The sequence below is a fragment of the Ammospiza nelsoni genome, chromosome 6, assembly GCF_027579445.1.
Source record: "Ammospiza nelsoni isolate bAmmNel1 chromosome 6, bAmmNel1.pri, whole genome shotgun sequence".
NCBI lineage: Eukaryota > Metazoa > Chordata > Aves > Passeriformes > Passerellidae > Ammospiza > Ammospiza nelsoni.
In genome coordinates this window covers 43,077,737-43,099,836 of record NC_080638.1, presented here as the reverse complement: position 1 = coordinate 43,099,836, position 22,100 = coordinate 43,077,737, and the positions used below count along the sequence as shown (strand labels likewise).

Below are 22,100 nucleotides of genomic sequence, written 5' to 3'. Positions count from 1 at the left end.
ACTCACATGGCCTTCACCCAGAAGCAAGGAAGACGTATCTCCCCTCGGTATCTCTTATAGCTGAGAATCAGCAGTTTTCCTTCCTCTAGCTGTCCAGGGCTTGCTGAGGCCTGAGAAGCCACCACAAGCTATGGCTGCTCCTACCTCTTTGCCGAGATCCTCACGGATAACTTGCTCAATCTCCTGCCTGGTGCTCTGCGGCGCCTGGCTGTGCAGCACCTTGAGGGTGCGGGTGTACTCCTCGGGCAGGAGGTAGTCCAGCGCTCCCAGGTGCTGTCCCACCTTGATGAAGGTGCCTCGGTTGGAGCAGCACAGCTCCCGGAGGCGCTCAGCAGAGCGCAGGTGCACCTGTGAAGAGACCAGAACATCAGTCAAGCCCTTCTGCTGTTACATGCACATGTCCACATACACATCTTATTTTGTCCAGTATTTAAGCAGACCAAGGATTTCCTTTCTTGATTCTGGGCATCATCATCTAACACGTCAGTTCATTAGTAGGACTCTGGCTGGATTTAAAGGGTCTGAACCAGACCAGGACAAGATGCTCCAGAATATAAAGGGCTTCAACACTTGTTTGTATAGGCATCATGATCAGTAACAGCACATTAATTTTTGGCCCATCCTTGCACAAAATAAAATGTCTGGCCATAGGGCAGCATTGGTTTGTCACTGTGATTCTGCACTATGATGCAGAATCACAGTGCACTATGCACTATGCACTGTGATTCTGCATAGTTTGGAAACTCCTTGTCAAAAGACAAAAATCACGACCTCAACCATTATGTTAGACTCTTAGCATGAATGCAGTGAATTAAAATGAGAAGAAAACCACAGATACACAGAGACTTCCAGGAACTCAGAAGAAGAGTCCGTTAAAAATCAAAATTAAAGATCTCTCCTTGGCAGGGAGGAGGACAGTATACAGGCAGTCCTCCATCTTCCTCGCCTCCCTTTTACATGCACAAGGGGAATTACATCCCTCCAGTCCAGTCAGGTCTTGGGTCTTACTGCCTACATTGCCAACAAAGTCTGCAATGACAGCTGTTTGAGCAACTAAGTGTTAGAAGACTTAGCAGCTGTGCTCACAGTGGTCAAATGCAACTACCAAATGACAAAACCCATTGCCAACCTCTTGCCTGGTCTGTATTTCAGCTCTTTCAGTCCATTTTGCTCCTCAAGAATATACCAGCCACCACATTCTTCAGTGACAATGATTTATTCCCCCTTTATTACTGTCACTAGAAAAGTCTCCTGCCAAGGACACAGCTATATTGAATAATATTTAATGAACTTCATATAAGTTTACCCTGATACATTAATAAAACCTACGCAGATCAATAACAAAACATAACTGTGCACCCATCTCCTGTTAACGCCTGACACCAATCTGCATGAAGTCTCCTCATTCCTCTGGCTTCTGTGTCAGACATCATTGAAAGTCAATTCCTGTGTCTACAGCCCTCATCTGCACAAGATCCTGTGGTGATGGACTCCAGCAAATGCCTTGAAATACATGACAAAAAGTAACAATTCCACAAACATTAATGAACACCACATACACCCACACCATTCAGTAGCTGTCTGCTCTCTGTGCAAAGCAGGGCCGTGTCACATCATGGGACGGGCTGAGTGTCTCGCACTTGGGAATGTGTCAGGGGCAGACTGAGTGCTGAGCTGCAAGTGCATGAAACACAGGCCTAGGGCAGTGTGAGGAGAAAGCCTAATGTGCAAGTCTTGCCCTCAGTGTGAGACTTGACAGTTTGATGCCCACGTGCTCACATACACGTATACGCGCATTTTCCTAAGTGGGCACATACGGGCAAGTGTAACTCGTGTGTGCGTGAGCTTCCCCCAGCACACTGCCAGCTCAAAAACACTCCCACATGTATAGGCTGCAAATAACACCCATGAGTACACCTCAAGTCTCCCACACCATTCTCCTGCATTTTACACAACAGCTCTGAAGCTCCTGCTGTAAAAAGCCTCTGCTCTGGCTCTTTCCCTGTTTTCCTTCCCAGTGTGCAGCAAGGACAAAAGCAGGCCAAAAGGGAAGGAAGCCGTAACAGAAGATGAGAGAGCAAGAAAACCAGGGTGGGAGTAATGGGACAGAAGAGAAAGGGAGAGAGGGAGCCTGTGCAGCTGGGTTGTCACAGCACCGTGAGTACAGCCCATCACAGAGAAACAGCTTTTTTGCAGCTCCAATAGTCATCGTCTACCCACTGCCTCCAGCTGTGAAGAGAACCCCTGCCAGCAGTGAAGGAGAGTGGTGGCCAACCACACACCTCAAGGTGTTGGACAGCCATAGCCAAAGGCACTGGCAGGAAGCAGGGGTAAGAGATCTTCCAAGAAAGCCAGCACTGAGCTCCCAGCACTGAATTCAGGCCAGCACAGGGTCCTGTGATCTCCCACGCACAGCAGGATCCCATCAAATGACTCCAGGCTGCAGCATGACTCAGGGCAGAGCAGCAGCACCCAGGGCTTTAGTGCACTGCTGGGTGTCAGGACAAGCAGCCAGCTCAGGGTAGCTGAGGTGCTGGCTCCAGTGCATTACCCACACCACATGGATTCTCAAGGAAGATGGAAAAAACAGGCTGGAAAACTCAATCTAGCTAAAAATGCAACTGCTTGTAGACACACTTGCATACAGGGTGCATCTTCACATGGGGGTCACTGCTGGGAAGGAGGTGGCAATAGCACCTCTTTCCTCTAGCACAAGGTGAGAGGAAATTTTTGCCCTCACAAATTTATCCCCCCTGTTGAGAAGCTGGTTGGCCTCATGAATGCAGCAGTCCTGGACAAGACAGTCCTTACAGAGGACTCCAGGAACAAAACAGAACAAAGCATCCTCCTGCAAAGCATCCTCCACAATGCTCTCACAACTGGCTTGGCTTAAACTCCTAAGAGATAGATGCCTTGGCTGGCTGGCTGGACCAGGGAATTCCAGTTCCTGCACTTCTAGAGAGACAAGATGACCAAGCAGCTTGTCTCAGAGGAGGTAAATCTGTATCCCTACATCTTACAAAACTCCAGTCTGCATTAGAGGCAGAAATACTCTGAGTATGATGCAGGACTGTGAATGCAGCTTCCAAGGACTCTTTTCTTATCAACCAGATCAGGTTTTTTAGCAGAAAACTTTCTTAATGATCTCTATTATTTTCTTGGATCTCCCCAAGACAAGCCAGAGTTCAGATGCAACACCTGTTCCTCTGACAGACTACACTCCCCTCATCATAAACAAAGTAAGACCATCACATTCCTATACAGTGTCCAGTAATGGTGGCCCACGTTTCTGTTCCACCTTGAAGAAAATGCAAGGTAAATGGAAATCCTCAGAATGGCTCAGAACTTTTCTTCAAGATACCGCTCTTTGTTGCCCAAGAAATTCTTTGAAGACTGTTTTTATCAGAGGCAAGAGCTGGAAACACCTAGTTTTACACAGATGTAATTGTATGCATCACCCCTAGGAGCACACTACAAAGCAAGGAAGCATTTCATGTACTGAGGAATATCAAGAATAGGTTTCCATCAGAAAGGCCTTCGGATCACAAATGTTGCCTGTGCACATGGCTCTTTCCCCAGTCCACATGGGCATCTCTTTCTGTCTTAAATCCCTCCTGCAAATTTCAGCAGGACAAATTCTACATTGGCCCACATGGCTATCAGACTCCTCTGCTTTACCTACATCCAGGTTAGAATAGGATTAACACTGATTATTAAAACTGTGAAAGTAACAACTCTTAGGGTATAGAGAAGAGGCAACTCTGGGATGAAGCACACACTCAGCAAGCAGAGCTGCAATGGGATATATTTTAATTTATGCTTGATGTACAAGCAGACCTGGCTTCTCAAGTAATTTGGTTAATTTTGAAGGAGCCTTTACTCACACAGATTACTGGCAAAGAAGTGCTCATCAGAATATCAGATGTACAGATATCATGAACAGGCAGGTGTTAATCTAGTTTTAGAAATAAAGGAATTAATTTAGTAGAAAATAAATACTCAGACTAAAATCTCCAGTGAGAACTTCAGTATTTGATATCTGGTGACAGACCTGGTGGCAGAAGTGCTCAGAAAGGCCACTGAATACAGTAAAGTAAGTGGTGGAAGCAACTCCTCATATGAAATCCCTCAGAAAAGATATCCCACCTGTGCAGGGTATACTCTTAGCAGGCAAAATGTGAAATGAAGATTAGGAATGCAGAGAGAAAGCCTGCCCATCACTGCTTACAATGGAGATACACTCTCCATGACAGTATTTCAAGAAAGGTGTCTCCAGAAAACACATGGACAACTTCAATCACATAAAAATTAGAGATTAATTCAAAAATGAGCTGAGATGCTAATAACCATAATAAAAGGAAATCTCATATTAAAACTGTTAACTTGAAGAGGATTGAAAGGGAATAAATGTTGCCCTGTTTTTAAGAAAAGTCTAGACAAATCTGGGAAACTATAGTCCTTCAAGCTTTAATTCTGTATCAACTAAATTACTTGAGACAATAATTACAGAGAGTACTAAAAATCATCTAGCTAAATGTGATATGACTGACAAAAAGCCAACAGGGATTTTGAGGGGAAAAAATCATTCTTCACCAGTCCACCAAAATACTGTGAGCTTGTTAATACAACAACCAATAGAAAAGAGGTATTTACTGGGATAAATATCTTTCAATAAATATCCTCACAAAGAATGAAAGAAAAACTCAGTAATTATTGGAGATACAAGAACATCACTTGCTCATTTTATCCCATTTCCAGCTCAGAAACCCAACACTACAGACAGCAATGGAAGACACTCCAATTAGGACAAGGCTGCAACATTTAGTGCTGTTTTCACCACAGCTTCATTTCAACCTGCTCTGAGCATTTTTAAACCAGATAACCCTGCAGAAGCCTTATCTATCCATACATTGTTTCTTCCTGGGAGATTGAACTAGCACTGGAAACAGAAACATGATGAAATGGGGAAGAGATCCACGTAATGCACAGAAGGCAGGAGCTCTCTACCATAAAAGGATTGACCTGCATTACTGTCAAAAACAACCAGCAAAGTGTCCCATTATGCCTGTTCTTACAATAGAGTTTCATTTTCCTGCCAGTGATTTGGCAAAGGAGAGAATAGTGCAATGACAAAAATTCCATGAGATGTAAGAGATATTATTCACCACTATGGAAAAATCAGCCCTGCCAAGTCCCTACCAAAGACAGGTGAAAAATCAATACACTGAGGGATCTCACCCTCTGCATAGATGGCTGCAAGGTTACACATATTGGGAGGTGCAGCCTGTCCTCCCCACACACGCTGCTGGGCTTTCAACTCACTGGAACCATCCAGCACCTGGATCACATTCTTGTGGATGGCTCAGCCTGCTCAAGGCACAGAGTGAGTCAGGAAAATTAAAAAAAAAAAAAAAAACTGTTTGACTGTGATAAAAAGGATTAAAATGTTAAAAATACCAAAATACTACTGTAAAAATTGAATGCACAACCCCACTCTGGATTCTAGACATCCTATCACAAAAAAGAGATAGATAAATAAAAAAGGACAGAGGAAGACAAAGGAAATATGACCATGTCATATAAAAGTCATATTTAAAAAGAGATCTGAAATGTTAGGAGACTGTTTAGATTACAGAGAGTTGATGCATAAGAGAGAAAAGTTGTAGGCAACAATGAAAAAAAACCTCTCATTCCAACTCTCATAAACCTACAAACAGGGCATTCTACAAAACAACAACCATTTTTAAGTTGTTGGTTTTTTTACATCCCATTTTGCACAATACAGCATTAACCAGTGGCACTCACTGTCAGAGGATAGAGAAGCCAAGAGCTTAATGGAATTCAGAAAGGCTTTAGATATTTATGATAAAACAACCATACCTGATTTTATATGGAGCTTTCCATCTCTAAAAGTGCTTTTACAAAACTCTTTACAAAACTCAGGACCACTGTTCTCCATTTTACAGGCTCATAAGAACATTACAGCTAATAAAATGTCTAAAGGGCTTTAAACACTATTGCTCAGGGCACCAAGACAAAAATTACCCTTCTGTCTGGCCACCACCAGAGAATGCAAACAGGGTGCATTATTAAAACCTTTAGAGAACCTATTTGGTGTATCCAGCTCCCAAATTCTGGTTAAATCTTCGGCTGAGGTCAACCTGTTTCCAAGGGTCTTCCATATTCACTAAATTACCTGCCATTCAAAGGACTCGTGACATTGGTGATGAACTCTTGCTTTACTTCCACAGAACAACAGAACTGCTGCTTATGGTCTTTCATATTAAGCCTTTAGGATGCTGGGAAGAAACTTGTGGCACACAGTGGGTGGAAGCATTCCAAGCATATATGCTATCTGCCATCCTGGACAAGAACACTCTTCCAGAAATGCAGTAGACTAGAAGAGCCAGGCTGTCCTTTGGACTCCCTACAGAGGGAAGAGAGGATGTCATCACCTCTGTGGTGGGTATCTCCAAAACACAATTGGGTAGGGAGAAAAGACATGTCAGAGAATATAGGAAAGAAATCTGGTCATAGTCCTTTTCTCTTCCATCCCCCATAATGCCAGGGCCATATGCACAGGACTAGTAAAACTGTAGCAACAGCTTTAGATGACCCAGGACAGCACAAACCAGAGAAAAATGAAAAGATGTCCACCTCAATCTAACACAGTGAGAAACTGAAATCAGTGGCCACACCAAAAGATCTGTGAAGATGCCTAGGGAGGATACAGCTATTGGTGATGTGAATAGGGTACTTGGGTGCTTTCAAAACAGCAATACAAAACGTAGAACCCATTTCAGTGACAGTGTAGCTCTGTCTAAAGAACTGTTATCTCCTCTTTCAACTAATCTGAATAAACATACAGTAAATGTAAACTACTACAGCCTTCACTGACACTAGCAGCCTGGTAATCAAACTGACTGGCAGCAAGGATGCTGCAGGAAGACACACAACTCTAAATGGAATTGTTATTGCCTGCTTTTTGTAATATCTTTCCTACTTACTTTTTACAAAAGCTCATTCCCAAGCACACTAGGTATTTGCCATTCAAATGCTTCCCTATACCAACACTAACTGAGCATACTGCTGATGATGGACAGATTTATGCCTTTGGAATTGGAATAAGTCCTGGTGCAATGTACCTCACTACCTAATAATTCATTATTTGTGTGAGTTATGTTTAACTTAGTAAGATCTTTCAGAAATTCTGGCACAACAGTTGGTTGCCAGTGGGACAGAAAGGAAGTGAGAAAGAGAGCTTTATAGTTTGGAAACGATTAAGGAAGGAGATGATCCCCTGACTAAACTGACAACTTCTTAGGCTCTCAGCCTCATAAACACAGAAACAAGGAGTCACACAGGATGACTAGCAGAATGGCCAGTAAACTCAGTACTAATGGAATATAGACAGTAGGCTTACAGACAGCTGAAATCTAATGTTGGTGTTGTGACCTTGTATCAGTAGCGCTACAGGTAGCTGAAATTAAAGCAAACACATTTCATAATTTGTGCAAAACTTCCCTGGAGATCAAAATGGACTCTTCCAAACCTAGGCCAACACATTTTACACTGAACAGATATGCAAGCTCACACCTTCCAAGTCATCAGGACTTTGTATTTCTACATACAAGTACACACAAGTGCTGACATCCCACCTGTGTCACACATACTCCCAAGTCTTCTGGCTAAAACCCCTATTCAGAGCTTGGGTCATATAGGTGACTGAAGGCTGGCCTAGCAACAACCACTAGTATGAGATGCCACCTGGTTCAGAAAACATTTTTACACTAGACTGAGGTCCATCTCTTTGGCCAGTCACTCCCCAAGCTGCTCTGGAGAGTGGAAAGCAGAGTTTCTCAACTGCAGGGCAGAACACCACCAGTCACCGTGCTGAACCCTGCCCTTGCTGACTGGTGCATGCACAACCAGCACCGATCGCCTGCCTGTGTTCCATCTTCATTTTACTCCAAGCTCGGTCATTTGTGCTCTGATTATCTCTCATTACTGACGACCTTGCTGTAATGAGTTTTAATCTGCCTCGTATTAATTAGAAACATTTTCATTAGCCAGCTCAATTTTAGGTAAATAGCTAATAGAAGCAACTGAGCTGCAATTAGTTATCTGTGGGGCAGTTCAGGATAAAAATCTGAAGAGAGCAGCTGCTCCCCTCTAGACACCCCTGTGACATAATGCACTGTTCTGTGTAAGTCTCCTGAGCCAGGAAAACAAGGAGCACAGGGAAGGGCTGGTCAGAGACAAAGCGAAAATACCACACTAAAATAACTGTGCTGTAGAATTTCTGTGCCTATAGCAGGAGTCAAGTTCCCTACACCCACAGACCTCACTTCCTGTGAACAAGGTTCTGCTCTTGAGGCTGTTTTACCCTGTGACTACTCAAGAGGTCCTTCACACAGGCTCTCTTGTGGTGCACACATACATTATTGTCAATGGTTACTTAAACATGAGGATAAGGTCAGACCAGATCTGCCCAAGACAGAAGGTTCAGACCCATGTGTACACAAACATAAAGTACTTGCAAAGAAAGCAGGTTTATAAAAGTGCATTCAGTGCCTTATTGTCCTGATAGCTGATATACAAATACATCTGTCCTGTGCTTCATTGCAGAGGACCCAAGGAGGATAGAAAGTAATTCAACAGCATGTCTGCAGAAGGCACAGAGACATTCACAGAAGCCACAATGAAATGAGGCATGTCTTGATCCATTGATCACAGAGCCTGCAGGTGAAATCAATGGAGGCAGGTGAAATGAAAATAAATTTGACACAGCACCTCTCAAAATCTGGCTAACAAAATTAATTCACTTCAGCTTGGATCAAACCACGTGGGATTCCAGTGAAAACTGTAAAGACACCATGTTACTTAGTGTTGTATTTAGCTATGGGGGGCGCTCTCACACCCTCCCATCAGTCCTAGGCAGCCCCGTTTCATTTGCTGTTTTCAGTTGCTGTTAGCAACAGTATCAACTAAGATGTGTATTACACTCGGAAGTGTCCCCTAAACAGGAGCTGCTGTTTAGGGGACACTTTCTGCACCCTGCAGAAACCACACACTATTGACAGGATAGCAAGAGATGATGCTGTGCAGTAAAAATGACCTGAAGGGAGAACACTCCCCAGCCAGCTATTTCCATGTAAGACTGTGCAAAGGCAGTAGCATGGGAAGTGAGAGCTGGTCTTGGACCATGGGTGGGAGGAAGAGCTCAAACAAGGCCACAGTAGCAATTAGCTTTGAAAGTGTAGCAAAATCCGTAGGGGCTTGAGTGACAGCTAAGTGAAGAATCGTAGCAGCAGGATCCAAGATGGAGATCTGACAGCCTCTTCCCTGAGTTCCCACACCCCATCCTGCAATAAAATAGAGCTGGAAAAGCCATGAACTCCACAGGAAACCGCAACATGCAGAAGACAGACTGAGAGGCACACTGAACGGTAAGTTTTATAAGGAAGGATGGCCCAAGCACCATTGGGAAAGCTCAGCTAAATCTCATCTACTTCAGCTGAGGGTCCAGACAGGGTAGCTTCAGAGTCTGCTCTCCTACTGTGGGTGTGCAGAAAAGTAGGAAGCACAGAGGCAGCTGCTGCAGCTGGAGGGGAGAAATCATCACATCCGCTTTGTCAACGCTGAAGAATCTGGGCTGGCATTTTTCTCTTCCCAGCAGTCGAATCCCACCCTACCAGCTGCACGTCACAGCTGACCTCCAGTCAGGACCTATCTGAGTCAACGTCAGGCAATTAAATCGTGCAACAGCAGCTTCTCCCCCTTGTACATATGTAACTTCTCTCCTGGCAGGTCACTCCAACAGCCAGGGGAGCAGAGCAAGCCTGCTCTCTCTCTTACAGCCATGCAGACACACACCAGCATTCACCTTGGTGGCAGACCCCAGAAAGAAGGGTTTTTATTGCAGTGGCTCTAAAGAGAATACAGCCCCTTACCAAAATGACAGAGGCAGATTCCTTCCCCCTTCTTTAATCTGAGAAGCTCTGACCTTTAAAGCACAGACCTCTTCCCACAGGAACAGGATGCCTGAAGAGGAAAGAGACAGTAACACATGAAATACCTACAAGTGATTAAATTGGATTGACGAGGAAGTCAGGAAAGATAACAACCATGGGATTACACTGTCAATTCCAAAAAACTGCAGTGACTGTCATAGCGCCACATCCAACAGAGAAAGTGGCTGCAGTGCCAGTAAGTCATCACCAATGGCAAAGTGCGGTTCTACGTTCAAAAAAGTGCCTAAAAAAGAAAAAAACCCCAAGGAATGTCCCTTTGTTACTCAGCAGGTCTGTTCCCTTCTGGCTATCCGTCAGACTTGCTGACTTGAGTGAAAAAAAATATATATAAATATAACTCCAGCTTTTTCATCTAGTTGACACCACACAGCTCCGCACCAAGAAAGGCAGCTCGTGTCTATTAGCATCCCATCAATGTCACCAGTATGGGAGACTGAGCTGGTGCCTCTTCTGATTCACACACAATAGACTTGTTAAACTGCAATTAGAAGGTCCAATCCTTTCTTGCAGCCAGTTTTGTACTTTTTCACTGAAAACAATAGGTTTCTGCATGTGTCAGTAGAAGCAGAATTTGGATAAAAGTGGCTTATGAGGATGCCAGTGAAGGTAGCATTTGGTCTACTGAATTCTTTTGGCTGCTAGGAACACAAGGAAGAGAGACCTGTATTGACTATGAGAGTGCCACCGCAACATAGCATGAGATAGCAATTTAATGAAGTAAAACACAAGTATCTGACATGGCACCAAACTGAGATGAACAAAAAGGTGAAATGAAAGCCCAGGTGAGGCCACATGTTACCCAGAGTAGATTACTTTTTCTCCCACAAAAAGCAGAAGGAATTACCTCCAGCAGTACCACAGGCAATTGCCTTTACTACAGCTGGTATCACAACGAACAATATTGTCCATGCCTTCCCTGCACTTGGCTGTGGCTCACCAAGGTTGTGAAGAGAATAAAGCTGAGATCATCTTTATATAAAACTGGATATGCAACATTTCTCCATCAACAGGCTAGTCAAAGATAGCCACTGTCTAACCTTGGCTAGAAGGCAAATAGTAAACTCAAGAGAAAATATATTGGTGCAAAACCTGACAGAACAATACTGACAAAGATCCTCCAAAGAATCAGATCTTGCTGGCCAAGTACAATCATTGTGTATGTTCCCAAAGACAACATTTGCATAGCAAAAAAAAAAAAAGAGCATTAAAGAATTGCATAACACAAGATGGACATGAAGCAAAGAAACTAAAGCACTTGCTAATAATCCAAAACTAATACTACCTATGATTTCTAGCCTCAAATATTTAATATTAAAGCATTTACATACTCCACACAGAGGTCCCATGAAGAATGAAGTTACAGTGAAACTGAGAGTTGATGTCAGCTGGCAGGAAAAGATAGAAAATGACATAAACATGGTCTTGATTCAGTCTCTGGAAAAGAAGGGATCCTCCTGTCATTAAGGAGATCATGGCATGAATGGGGGCTGTGCATTGATTACCTCTGAAGATTTGCTCCTTTTCTGGACAGAGTGCTGCAGGGACAAACACTCGGCTGGAGATGGTAAAAGGGGACACAGTTCCAACTACAGCGATCCTTTGATCTATAGTTGCAACGACAACTTGAGGGAAACATCAAGGCAAAGCTGAGAACATGAACAGACCTGATCCAAGAGCTTCTTTAAATCTACATGATTTCTATTTTGAAGTCTATAACTGGCTCCCTCTTAATGGTCTGCTTGTCAGCACCTGGCAGCCACTAGCATCCCACAGTAGCCAGTCAGCCACGAGGCTGCCTGACTGCCTCTTTGAAAGCACAATTACCAAGTCTACATGGATTGCTGTCCAAACTATTCATACACTGTGGGAGCTTTTAAACACAGCAATGAGAAATACAGGTATTTCAAAGTCCTCCTCCTCTGAGCATTGACAGAATGGTTCAGTCACAGGGAGGCAAGGTGCCACAGTCCCCTCTACTAGAGGAAAGCAGACATGTTTGGGGCACACCACAACAGCTCCCAGAGAGTATACCATAAGAATAATTTGGAGCAGGTGATCTGGAACTTCCTGAGGGACACAAGCATACTGGCCACTTGGAATTCAACCAGCACATCATTTTGGCCTCCCTGACACAGAAAACCCTTAGTGGCAATAAAGCAGTGCAGATAATGACTTTGTGTCTTGTTCTAAAATCCGTAAAATTCGCAAGTCCAGCGTTTTTCACTTCAAGCCTTCATGATGCTGCTCAACCACAACCCAGATAGAAGGCGTTGGTCCAATACCAACCATGAAGACCTCCCCTCCATATGGCAATGCCCCCACTCTAGATCATTTTGGCACATAATGTTTGGAAACCAAAAGCCCAAGAATAGCAAGCTTGGAAACCCATTCTGCACTCTAGTCCTAGTACTTCAAATCTCCCATCTCTAAGAAAAAAATCTGTTGGCTTACAGAGAAGCATGTGTTTCAAGCAGTTATATGGGAGCTGTAAGATTTTACTACTCAGTTGCCTGAGAGAAAAAAAAGAGATCCCCTCTGTTGGCCTATTAATCTGTCATAACAAGATTCTTCATAATTAGCTTGTCCCTAACAGTTGCTTTGTAATGGTAGCAAGAGAATATTTCAGGAATGGCAATTACCTCTGGTGTCAAAATGATGAGGAAAACAAATGTTCAACCATCAACAAAATGCAGTGCCTTTTCCACTCCCACCTAATGGTGGGTGACAGCACTGCACATCAGAATTACAGTGTGGGTAATTACTAGGCATGCTGCTATTGAGAATTCATTTCCCCTCTTGAGAAGAAATTTGTTAAGCAATGCAGGTGGAAGGAGAGGCATCTGTCACAGGGATGGGGGTCCTGTGGGTAAATGGTCTTATCAATACATTGCTTAATTTACTACACATATGTCCAACAATTATAAGCAGTGAGCACTATTTAAAGGAATTTTCCTTTATTAGATACCCATACATCCCACCATTTCAAATATTTTGCAAAAGGACAGAGCTTGACCTCTTTATTGTTACTTTATTTAAATGTAGTATCCTTCAAATAAAATTCACATGTCTGCATTAGTTGCTTCACTCCATCCATACTAACAGGAAATACAGTGGGTTTTTAGACCTTTTGTAAATGGAAGAGTTCCTTGGATTTCAGCATATTGTGAAACCTGACATCCTACTATCTCTGGAGTGAGATTTACAAGAATGAAACTAAGGCACACTGTGGAGCTCATCTTCTCAGATGAGGACCAAGCTGTGCCAAAGCCAGGAATCCTACTCCAGAGAGGGACTGGGAAGGGGAAACCTGCTGGTTTGGCTGCCATTGACACAAGTGTGCAAAGCCACAGACTAGGAGAGCTGTCCTGCCTGGGTTCAGAAATGTATCCTCCCAGCACTTGGGTCTCAGTTCTCAGAAAATGAGAATTGTGGCAAATCTTCCCCACATGAGTTACCAAGGAATGCAAGGCCAGGTGGGGTAAGCCTATATCCAATCTGCCACCAGGGCAGAGGCCAGGGAGGTGGCAGCCAGGGCTGAGGCATCACTGGGAAGAGGTAAGGGCAGAGCTGGAGCAGGCAAGAAGCTGGTTCAGGCCTGGTACAGGATGGCAGCAGAAATGAACAGAGAGCTCAGCTTTGTAGGGCCAGTGTGGGAAGGTGCATGCATTCAGATGGGGAAACACCAGGAGGGATACATGCATGAAACTGCTTCTATGTGCATTTTGCTCAGTACTTAACCACATTACCAAACACTAACCCTAAAATCAGAACAGAGGTTTAAAAGAATCAAACATCACCTTCACTTCTGGTACAGATTCAGTCCACTTTGGGAAGACTGGAAGTAAAGGAAGTTGCAGAGGATACAGCCCTGCTAGTCAGGGTGGTTGGAGCTGGTATTGCTCTTGGGAGCCCATCAGATTGCACACAGTCCTGAACTAGCACCAGCTCAGAGTGAAGACAGTGCAGTTCCAGCTAACAGCCTTGCTGTTTCTCAATCCCCATCACTCAGGATTTCAATTTAACATTCCCCAGTCAAGGATCACCATTCTGTATATTGGCATGGAATAACTCCCAATTCAGACTGACACAGCAAAACCTCAGCTTACTACAAGAAATAGAAGCAGGGATGTTGTCCTGGAGAGGAAGAAGAGAGACTGAACAGGCAATACCAGGGCATTGCAGAGATGAAAAAGCTCCTGCTGAGCTCTGGAAATGCCTGGCTGTGCTGCCTGACTGTGAATGCAAAGGAAAGGGCCCGAGGGAGAAAAGCTTATCTTCCCTACTTCTCTTCACACAACAGTCCTACGATAAACAAAACCTGCTGCCCTTCAGCAGTTCTGTAAAAAACAACTTGTGTTCAGAAAAGCCCTACAATAACAAACGGGCTGCACAGTTACAGAGTTCACAGGCAACTCAAAATGAGTACATTTTCAAACAAAGACTGCACAGCCAGTAAAGACATTTTAAGAGATGGAGCTTTTTTTGAAAAGCAATTCTACTAATGACCTTTTCAGTGATTTTACCTCTAAATTCAGCAAAACTATCAACATAGTAAATGGATTCAGGCTTGGCAGAAGGCATTTCATAAAATACTGGCCAGTTTCATATATGTGCAAGCTCACATGCAAATTCTTGGTAAAGTGGAGCTCGGAACAGAGTGGAGGTTTATAAAGACAACCCTTGTTTATCTGCTGGCTGTGATCCTCTTCCATGTCACATCGGCTCAGTACACTGACAAAAACAAGTTGTTACTGGTGTCAGACCTGCCAAAATGATGCTACTGCAGAGGAAGGAGCAGCAAGCTGCTCGGAATGGTGCACCATCAGCAGAACTTGCAGCCACTGAGACAGAACTCTCAAGCCAAAAAAGATACAAGTAAACAAAAAATTCAACAAAAATTAAGAGACCCCAAGCCAGTTCTACAGGACCAAAAGTAGGCTTAACTAGTCCAGCAGGGAATATGATTACCATCTTGGATTAACTCTTCCAAAATCATCTGTGAACCTTTGACCCTGTTCAAAAAATGGTCCTACTTTACTATAAGGACTCCCACGTGAACACACTGGCACATGTCTACAGGTAAGCAGATGAGCCTGTCCAGATGTACAAAAATGCACATTTCTAGGCACAGCACAGGAACACTAGTAAGTAAAGCAAGGATAGCTTTAAAACCTGACATTGAACAATACTTTTTGGTTTACTCCTAGAACTAAATCATCAACTACTCTAGTTCAAGAGAAACATACCTTCCTTTTTTCCTAGTCCGCAGGCCTTCCTCAGGCCTGACAGAGTCCTGCCTGAAATATCCTCTGCATGCCACCTATTCTCTTCACCCCTAATTTTACATCTAATTTTTACTCCTAATTTGAAGTCTTTCAAGATAGTGTTTTACTACAAGCTAACTACAACAACCTCAGAAAAGGGAACAGAATCCACAAGATGGGTCTTGCTAAGGACTCAAAGGGCAAACAAAACAACACTTCAGAAGTCCACTTTGACATTGCAAGTACATGTCTCTGTCCCCAGATGAAACTTTTAGGTATCTATTTTTCCTAGTCTCAGATAAGATTATTTTTACTCTCAAGCCAGCTGTCTTCCTGTTCTTAGAATAGATGAAGTACTGGCTACTGATTTTACAGGTGGCCTCCAACAATCATATGGGCCATTCCCTTTAAAGTTGGACTCAATGATCCCTGTGGGTCCCTTCCAAATCAGAATATTCTGTTTCTGTGTTCTGTAACCATATAAACTGGTCAGTAGTTCAAGGCCACACATTTAGAAAACATCCCTAATCATAGCCAGATCCAACGTCAATGGGATCAGTGTTAAGTGACTTACAGTGGAACCCTAACTAATTTCTGCTTTTTGTATCCTTCCCTCTTTACACAGACATTCCACCTCAAGAAATTTCATGTTTGCATGTATTTGCACCACTCACATTTAGGGTGAAAATCTAGGCAAATCAACCATGACCATAAGCTCTTCAGAGAAAATACCATCTCCTGCCATACCTCTTGATTTTGCACTGCTGAGCGTTCATTTCACACTGAGACCCAAAGCGTAGCCAAACACTAAATAAAACCTGATCATTTCTTCACTTCTCATTTTTTCCTTTTATAATGTTTCTTACTATGCAAGCTCCTTGCAGCCTGCATCTTCCCAGGGCTTCCTAATGGTTTCCCCACTCTACCAGATGAGACGTTCTTCAGATACTGCTCTGGCTCCTATGTACCCCTCCAGTAGCTCTAAAGGAAGCAATGTGACGACGTCCTCAGGGATTCAAGTGAAAAGGGATAGCCCCACCTGGAGGAGAGAGAGCTAAATGCTCCCCAGGCATTTGTGTCACTCCTGAGCTGAGAGAAGATGGCTCAGGCAAGCCGAGTGCATGACAATTCACACTTATGCTCCTGGAGCAAAGCACTTCCGGGACAAGCATGCACAGCCAGGAAAAAGACATGAAATACATGAGGCACTGCCTCCTTACCCTCACTTCTCTCCTTCTTCCTCCTTCAAAAAATGCCACAGTAGATGGGCCATTTCTCTGAATAAATCACTGCAGATAACTGAAGAACATCTAGTTTCATAGATACAGATCCCACAAAAAATTGACCTTTTCAATGCTACAAAATTAAAACCTATAGATGCTATGGCCAGAGCATTCAGCTGACACCACTCCAGAAAGCACAAGGAGGAAAAGGAAGTGTATTAATTATAAGATTTATTTTACAGCTTGTTATGTTTTCAGTGCAAAGCTTTCATGCTTTATGTGTTGGCAGGAAGTTTGCTAGACAGCAGTGCTCAAATGTAGAGTCCTCAAGCCACCAGCTGGCCCTGATAATAGCTTTTTTAGACTGCATTAGTGTTGACCATGCCTTTTAGATGAAGAGATATCCTGGGGAGCACATAATAGGGCAACCAAACATGATCAACTCAGGGACTGTGGATTGGCTCTGAAGCTCTTCACCTCTCTCTTACTGGTTCCCATTTAGTTTGGTGACAGAAAGTCACTGCCACCTAATGGCTATTTTGTGTCCCATAAGAAAGTTCATTTGTTTCTCACCTTGGTTCACCAGAGCCTGAAGCACAAGTAGATCCACCACTGCACACACTGGCTGTGGTGGAGAACAGTCCACAGTCCCCATTCACAGCTGCCTTTTTGAAGGAATGCCATGGAGAGTTCCTGAGGACTTCTCTCTGCAAACGCAGTCCACTTCCATCAGGATGAAACTATTTTAAGACATCACTTAATACTTAAGGCACATGGTGTTATTGAATCACAACATAAGTCCAAAGGCACAGGCTATTTCATTGGTCTGAGCCATCCAGAAACTGTAGATTATTTTTGAAAACACACAACATGTACATTCATTCCTCATCTTTCCAAGATCCTTCCACTGTGCAACTTTATGGTGAGACAAAACTCATTTTGAAAATACCCACTCCACTGTGAGAAGTAAATGTAGCAAAGCCAGGAAGAGCCTCCAAGGAGCAAGAAATCGTATTCTCTCTAATGATGCCACAAGGTTATACCTTTCAAATATTTGCCCAGGTACTGACAGCCCAATAACCATAAGTTTGAATGACGAGAACATCCTCATTCTGCTCTCAAAAGGAGGACATTTAATTAACCTCCCCAAATGGGCTGTCCCTGACAAAGCAATTTTGTAGTCAATAAAGTTAATTCAAGAATGGATTCCCACTGTCTACTGAGATACCTTGACCACAGATCCTTTTTCTCCTTGCTGTCTTCTCTTCATTACAAAAAAACAAAACTCACAGCAGTAACCTTTTGTCTTACAGAGGAAAACAACAAAAAGATGTCCTGCTCCAGATTTTCAGCTGTGGCCACTTGTGCCAAAATCTGCCAAAATCAAGGACAACTGACCCATTGCAACCCTCTTACTACACCGACAACTCAGAATTCCATTGATACCAGGCCTTGAACAAACTGCATGTTGTGACACACCTGCTGACTGACAGCAGGATCAACCGAAATTGATGCCAGCAATGAAGAAGTGTCAGCCAAGACATCCAGATGCTACACTGAGAGGAACACCACTGGAAATGTCCCATGGTAGGCAGACTTGGTACTGAAGAGACAAGCACTGTGAAGGGCCAACATTCACTGAGGCAGAAGAATGTCAGAGAAATGCAGCCTTCTATAGAATAAAATGTTTTATTAAGAAAACAATAGGTAAGGAAATGACACTGAGCAGGCTGCTCTCCTTCCTCTGGCCCCAGTGAAAGCAGGAGTAGAAATGAAAAGAAATGCCCAAGCTTACACATGCAAAGATGTCCAGAATCATTTAATGAAACAGACATGAAAAGAAGAGAGGTCATACCTCCCCTAATGCTCCTGACACTAGACCTAAAGACATATGATGTCTTGGCCAATCATTGACAACTGCTCTTACACCAGTACACTGGCAGTACCATCATATGCAGGAAAAGGGCCCACACACCAGGAAAGGACCCCTAACTTAGGAGACAGATTGAATTTCCAGTGTGGTTGAGCCATTGGTGGTGAAATGAAGCAACCATTGGGAAGGACATAAAGCCCGAGCACATAAGGAGGTTCATCTCTGCCTCAGGCAGGGGCAGGAATGAAAAATGGCTGCTGCTGAGGGACAGCAATGTGTGCCATCTGGCAAGTGGGCTCTCATATCTCCTAGCTGACAGCAGATCCAGGGAGAGGCAAGCTAACATCAGGACACACAGTGAATTCCCATCTACTGCTTGCCACCTCATGGAAAGTAGTAAAACTTTGGCCATAGTATGGCCAATATGCTAGCCATAAAAAAATGCTGGGAACTGAGGAGCTTAGAGTATTAGCATCAAAACTGGCCCACAAGGGACAGAACTACATAGTAAAATTGAGGATAATTCCTTGGAGCTAAGCAGGAACCTGGCTAAAAGTCCCCAGAGAACCCATTTCCTTCTAAATCTGCTTTGCATTTAATTGTTTGCTAGTGACTATGTTCCTGTTTGGCCCCAGTAGGCTCAGGCACTGGTGCTGCCACTGAACCTTCCCATATCTCATGCAAGGCCATGGGTAATTTAGAGACCCCAGTTTAATGTCTCACGGGGAATCCATGGAGAACAAGTTAAGCATTATTTGCACTGGAGTAGCATCACCAGTACGCTGAGGACCAGGAGGAGATCCACAGAAAAAAGTGTTTTTCCACTCCCAGCTGCAAGCACATCACAGACATGTATGCACCTGCACCCCAACACTGGAGACAGAGGCACAAAAACCAGATTCAGACCTTTTGGCACTATCAGCAGTCCCATGGTCACCAAATCTCTCTCATACACAGAGATACACCCTGCCTCACAGAGTGTCTCTTCTAGGCACAGCACTAAAACTGCATCTGGAAATCAGCAGCTAATTCATACACTTGCTGACAAGAAAATTACAAACTCTCAGTACATGAAAAGCAGGTTAAGCTGGCCTCACTAGAAGGACAGAAACAAAGACAATACAATGAAGGGCTAAGAGTACTAGAGATCTATCCAGGACAGCAGCTAGCAGAAGCAACATCTTGATAAGTATTGTTAAAACACAACACTTATTTGGGTAGGGCATTCACATCCTCTAGGCCCTATCCAGTGACTAATCTTAAGTACCAACTCCAATGGGGTAACTTCTTACAAGTCATTCTGAGCTAGTACAAGACCAAAAAGTCAGCTATCATAAAGAGTTAAAAGAGCTGCAAGGTGGTAAAGACTTGGTTGCCATCTACTTAAAACTGCACTGAGATAAAGTCTGGTGGGCAATTGCCCAGGTCGAAAGTATCTCCCATGCCAAACTGATGCTTCACTGGCACAAGCTCTACAGGGATGTTGCTGAAGAACAGTAAGTGCTTTTCCTGCCAGGCTCAGTGGTGGCACTCCATAACACCTGTCAACAGTAGGACCAGACTCCACTGGTCAGTGAGTTTCACCAACTCATGCTATGCCTGTGCCAGCTTCCTCCTATCTCCCAGCTCATGCCCCTTTCAGCAGCTGAAGGCTAGTGCTGGCCATGCTGGCATGCTGTGCTTGCCACTGGCTCTGCCACATGCAGGGGCTGACTAGTCCTGGCAGCTGGTCCTGGCTGCCAAGCAGGGAGGCCACAGCTCTGTGCAGTGCTAGCAAACAGGGCCCTTTCTGGCTGCTGGGGGCAGGAATTGACAAGCCATCAAAATCCACATAGCAGAGGTTAATGAAACCATGGAGACACACAGCAAAAGGTGAGGAATTTGCAACAGCTGCTGCAAATTCTGCCAAATGATAAGCTGACAACAGTACTGACAACTCCACAACTTGGGTGTTGCTCAAGGAAACTACATGCAGTCCTTCTGCAAACCAGGTTTCAAAGGCTCAGGGCAGAGACATGGGCAGATGAACAGTGAAGTTCCAGACTCCAATGCAGCTATCTCCATTTTATGCCAGGGCATCAGTGTCACTCACTTGGGATGGGGAGCTACATTAGAACTGCTTACCATCTTTAGACAGCAGAGGATGAGAACAAGCCCAAGGAAGCCATTCTGCAAACCACTGCAGATACACTAAGACCATATTGATGATGTGGATTTTCTGCCAGAGGAATACCAAAGCATGCTGCAGTCCAATGTCACTGATTTCTACCTTAGTCAAGGCTGTTTCCAGCCTTATAGTCCCTCCAGTCTGAGAATCCCTGGAGAGCACCACTCCATGCATTATAACCAACCACATCAGTGGCCTAAATCCTACCTGCGCCAAGAAGAAAAATGAGGCTAAAAACCTCACTTCAAACACACTATGCAGACTGGCTAATTTGGCACAAGCTGTATTTCCCACTCCAAAGAAGCCTTGAACTAAAATAGCAGAGAAACCCTGGCTAACATACATCACAAGCACCCAACTAAAACCAAGTGTCATTCACAGCTCAATGAACCATATGGCTACAGGCTGGAATGAAAGGTGCAGCACAAGACTTGAGAGGAGCTTGTCTTCCTTCTCACTAGAAATGCTTTTGTTAATGCTTCTTGTATTGTTAATTACTGATATCAAAACACAACAGTGTGTTTCACAATGAGATGTACACTACTTTGCACAACTCTCATTTCCTCAGAGATCCGCAAGTTTGATTATCTCTATTATTTCCTTTTCAACATGCTCCTTTTACTTAAATCAGTCAGCCTTCATGTTATGGCCATTACCAAACAATATGCAGAATAAGAAAGCACTGCCAGGCCACTCTCAGCAGCTGACCACCACACAACCAGTCTGGCAGCAGAGATCGCAGCAGAGCCCAAATGCATACACCAAGGACTTGAGTCTGGTGAGCACGGAATGCATATGGCTACCTCTGACAAAGGACCTTCTCCATTGGGCAATGCAAATCCTAATATGGGGTTGTTATCTAATATTGCTGTTAACAATCTGGTAGAAAGCATATTGAGTTATTAAGATGACAGCATTGCAGCAAGACACCTGTGCCTTGCAGTTTCCAAGGAATGCAGTTCAGTGCTATTACCTACCTGTGATTTGAGGAACTCATACTCCTCTGATCCGTATGGGACACTCCGAAGAGAGGTGAGGTAGTCATAGGTGATAACTGCTGTCTGCAAATGAAACCAGAAATGCTGAGCAAGCTCTACAGTTATCAAAACAATAAGACTTCTGTTAAAGAGAATGCATGTACCTTAGGCTTCAAAGTTCAGGCTCCACAGTGAAGCCTATGGCAAAAGACTCATTAATAAATTAAACGAAAATAATTTCACTTCAATGAACACTTATAAAAGAAGTGCAGGGGCCTCACTGATAAGTAGCTATATGTAAGCAACACTTGACACTCCTATACTATCTTCTATTTGAGATGCTCAAAGCATTTTCCTAATCTCTGTACTGCACCTTGCACAGCAGACTCCCATCTTCAGTCAGCCATGTGGGCTTTCACAGTAAAGTCTGCTGCTAGTAACAGAGGTCATCCAGACTCTGTGCCCCATCAGTTATCCCCCAGCTTCAGAGCTCCAAACTGCCTAACCAGCTTGCTCTGTGTATAGGCTCAGCAGGGAACAGAGTGACTGAGGAAAAACTCAG

General features: G+C 43.8%; 1 protein-coding gene across 1 annotated transcript in view; it reads right to left on the bottom strand.

The window, feature by feature from the left end:
- ADCK1 (aarF domain containing kinase 1) overlaps positions 1 to 22,100 on the bottom strand; it is a 71,963-nt gene that overhangs the window by 42,996 nt on the left and 6,867 nt on the right. Inside the window, exons 3-4 of the mRNA XM_059474251.1 lie at positions 21,539 to 21,622; positions 145 to 348 (exon numbers count right to left, since the gene is read on the bottom strand). Of these exons, the coding sequence (XP_059330234.1) occupies positions 145 to 348; positions 21,539 to 21,622 (288 nt within the window). The remainder of the gene's footprint in view (positions 1 to 144; positions 349 to 21,538; positions 21,623 to 22,100) is intronic.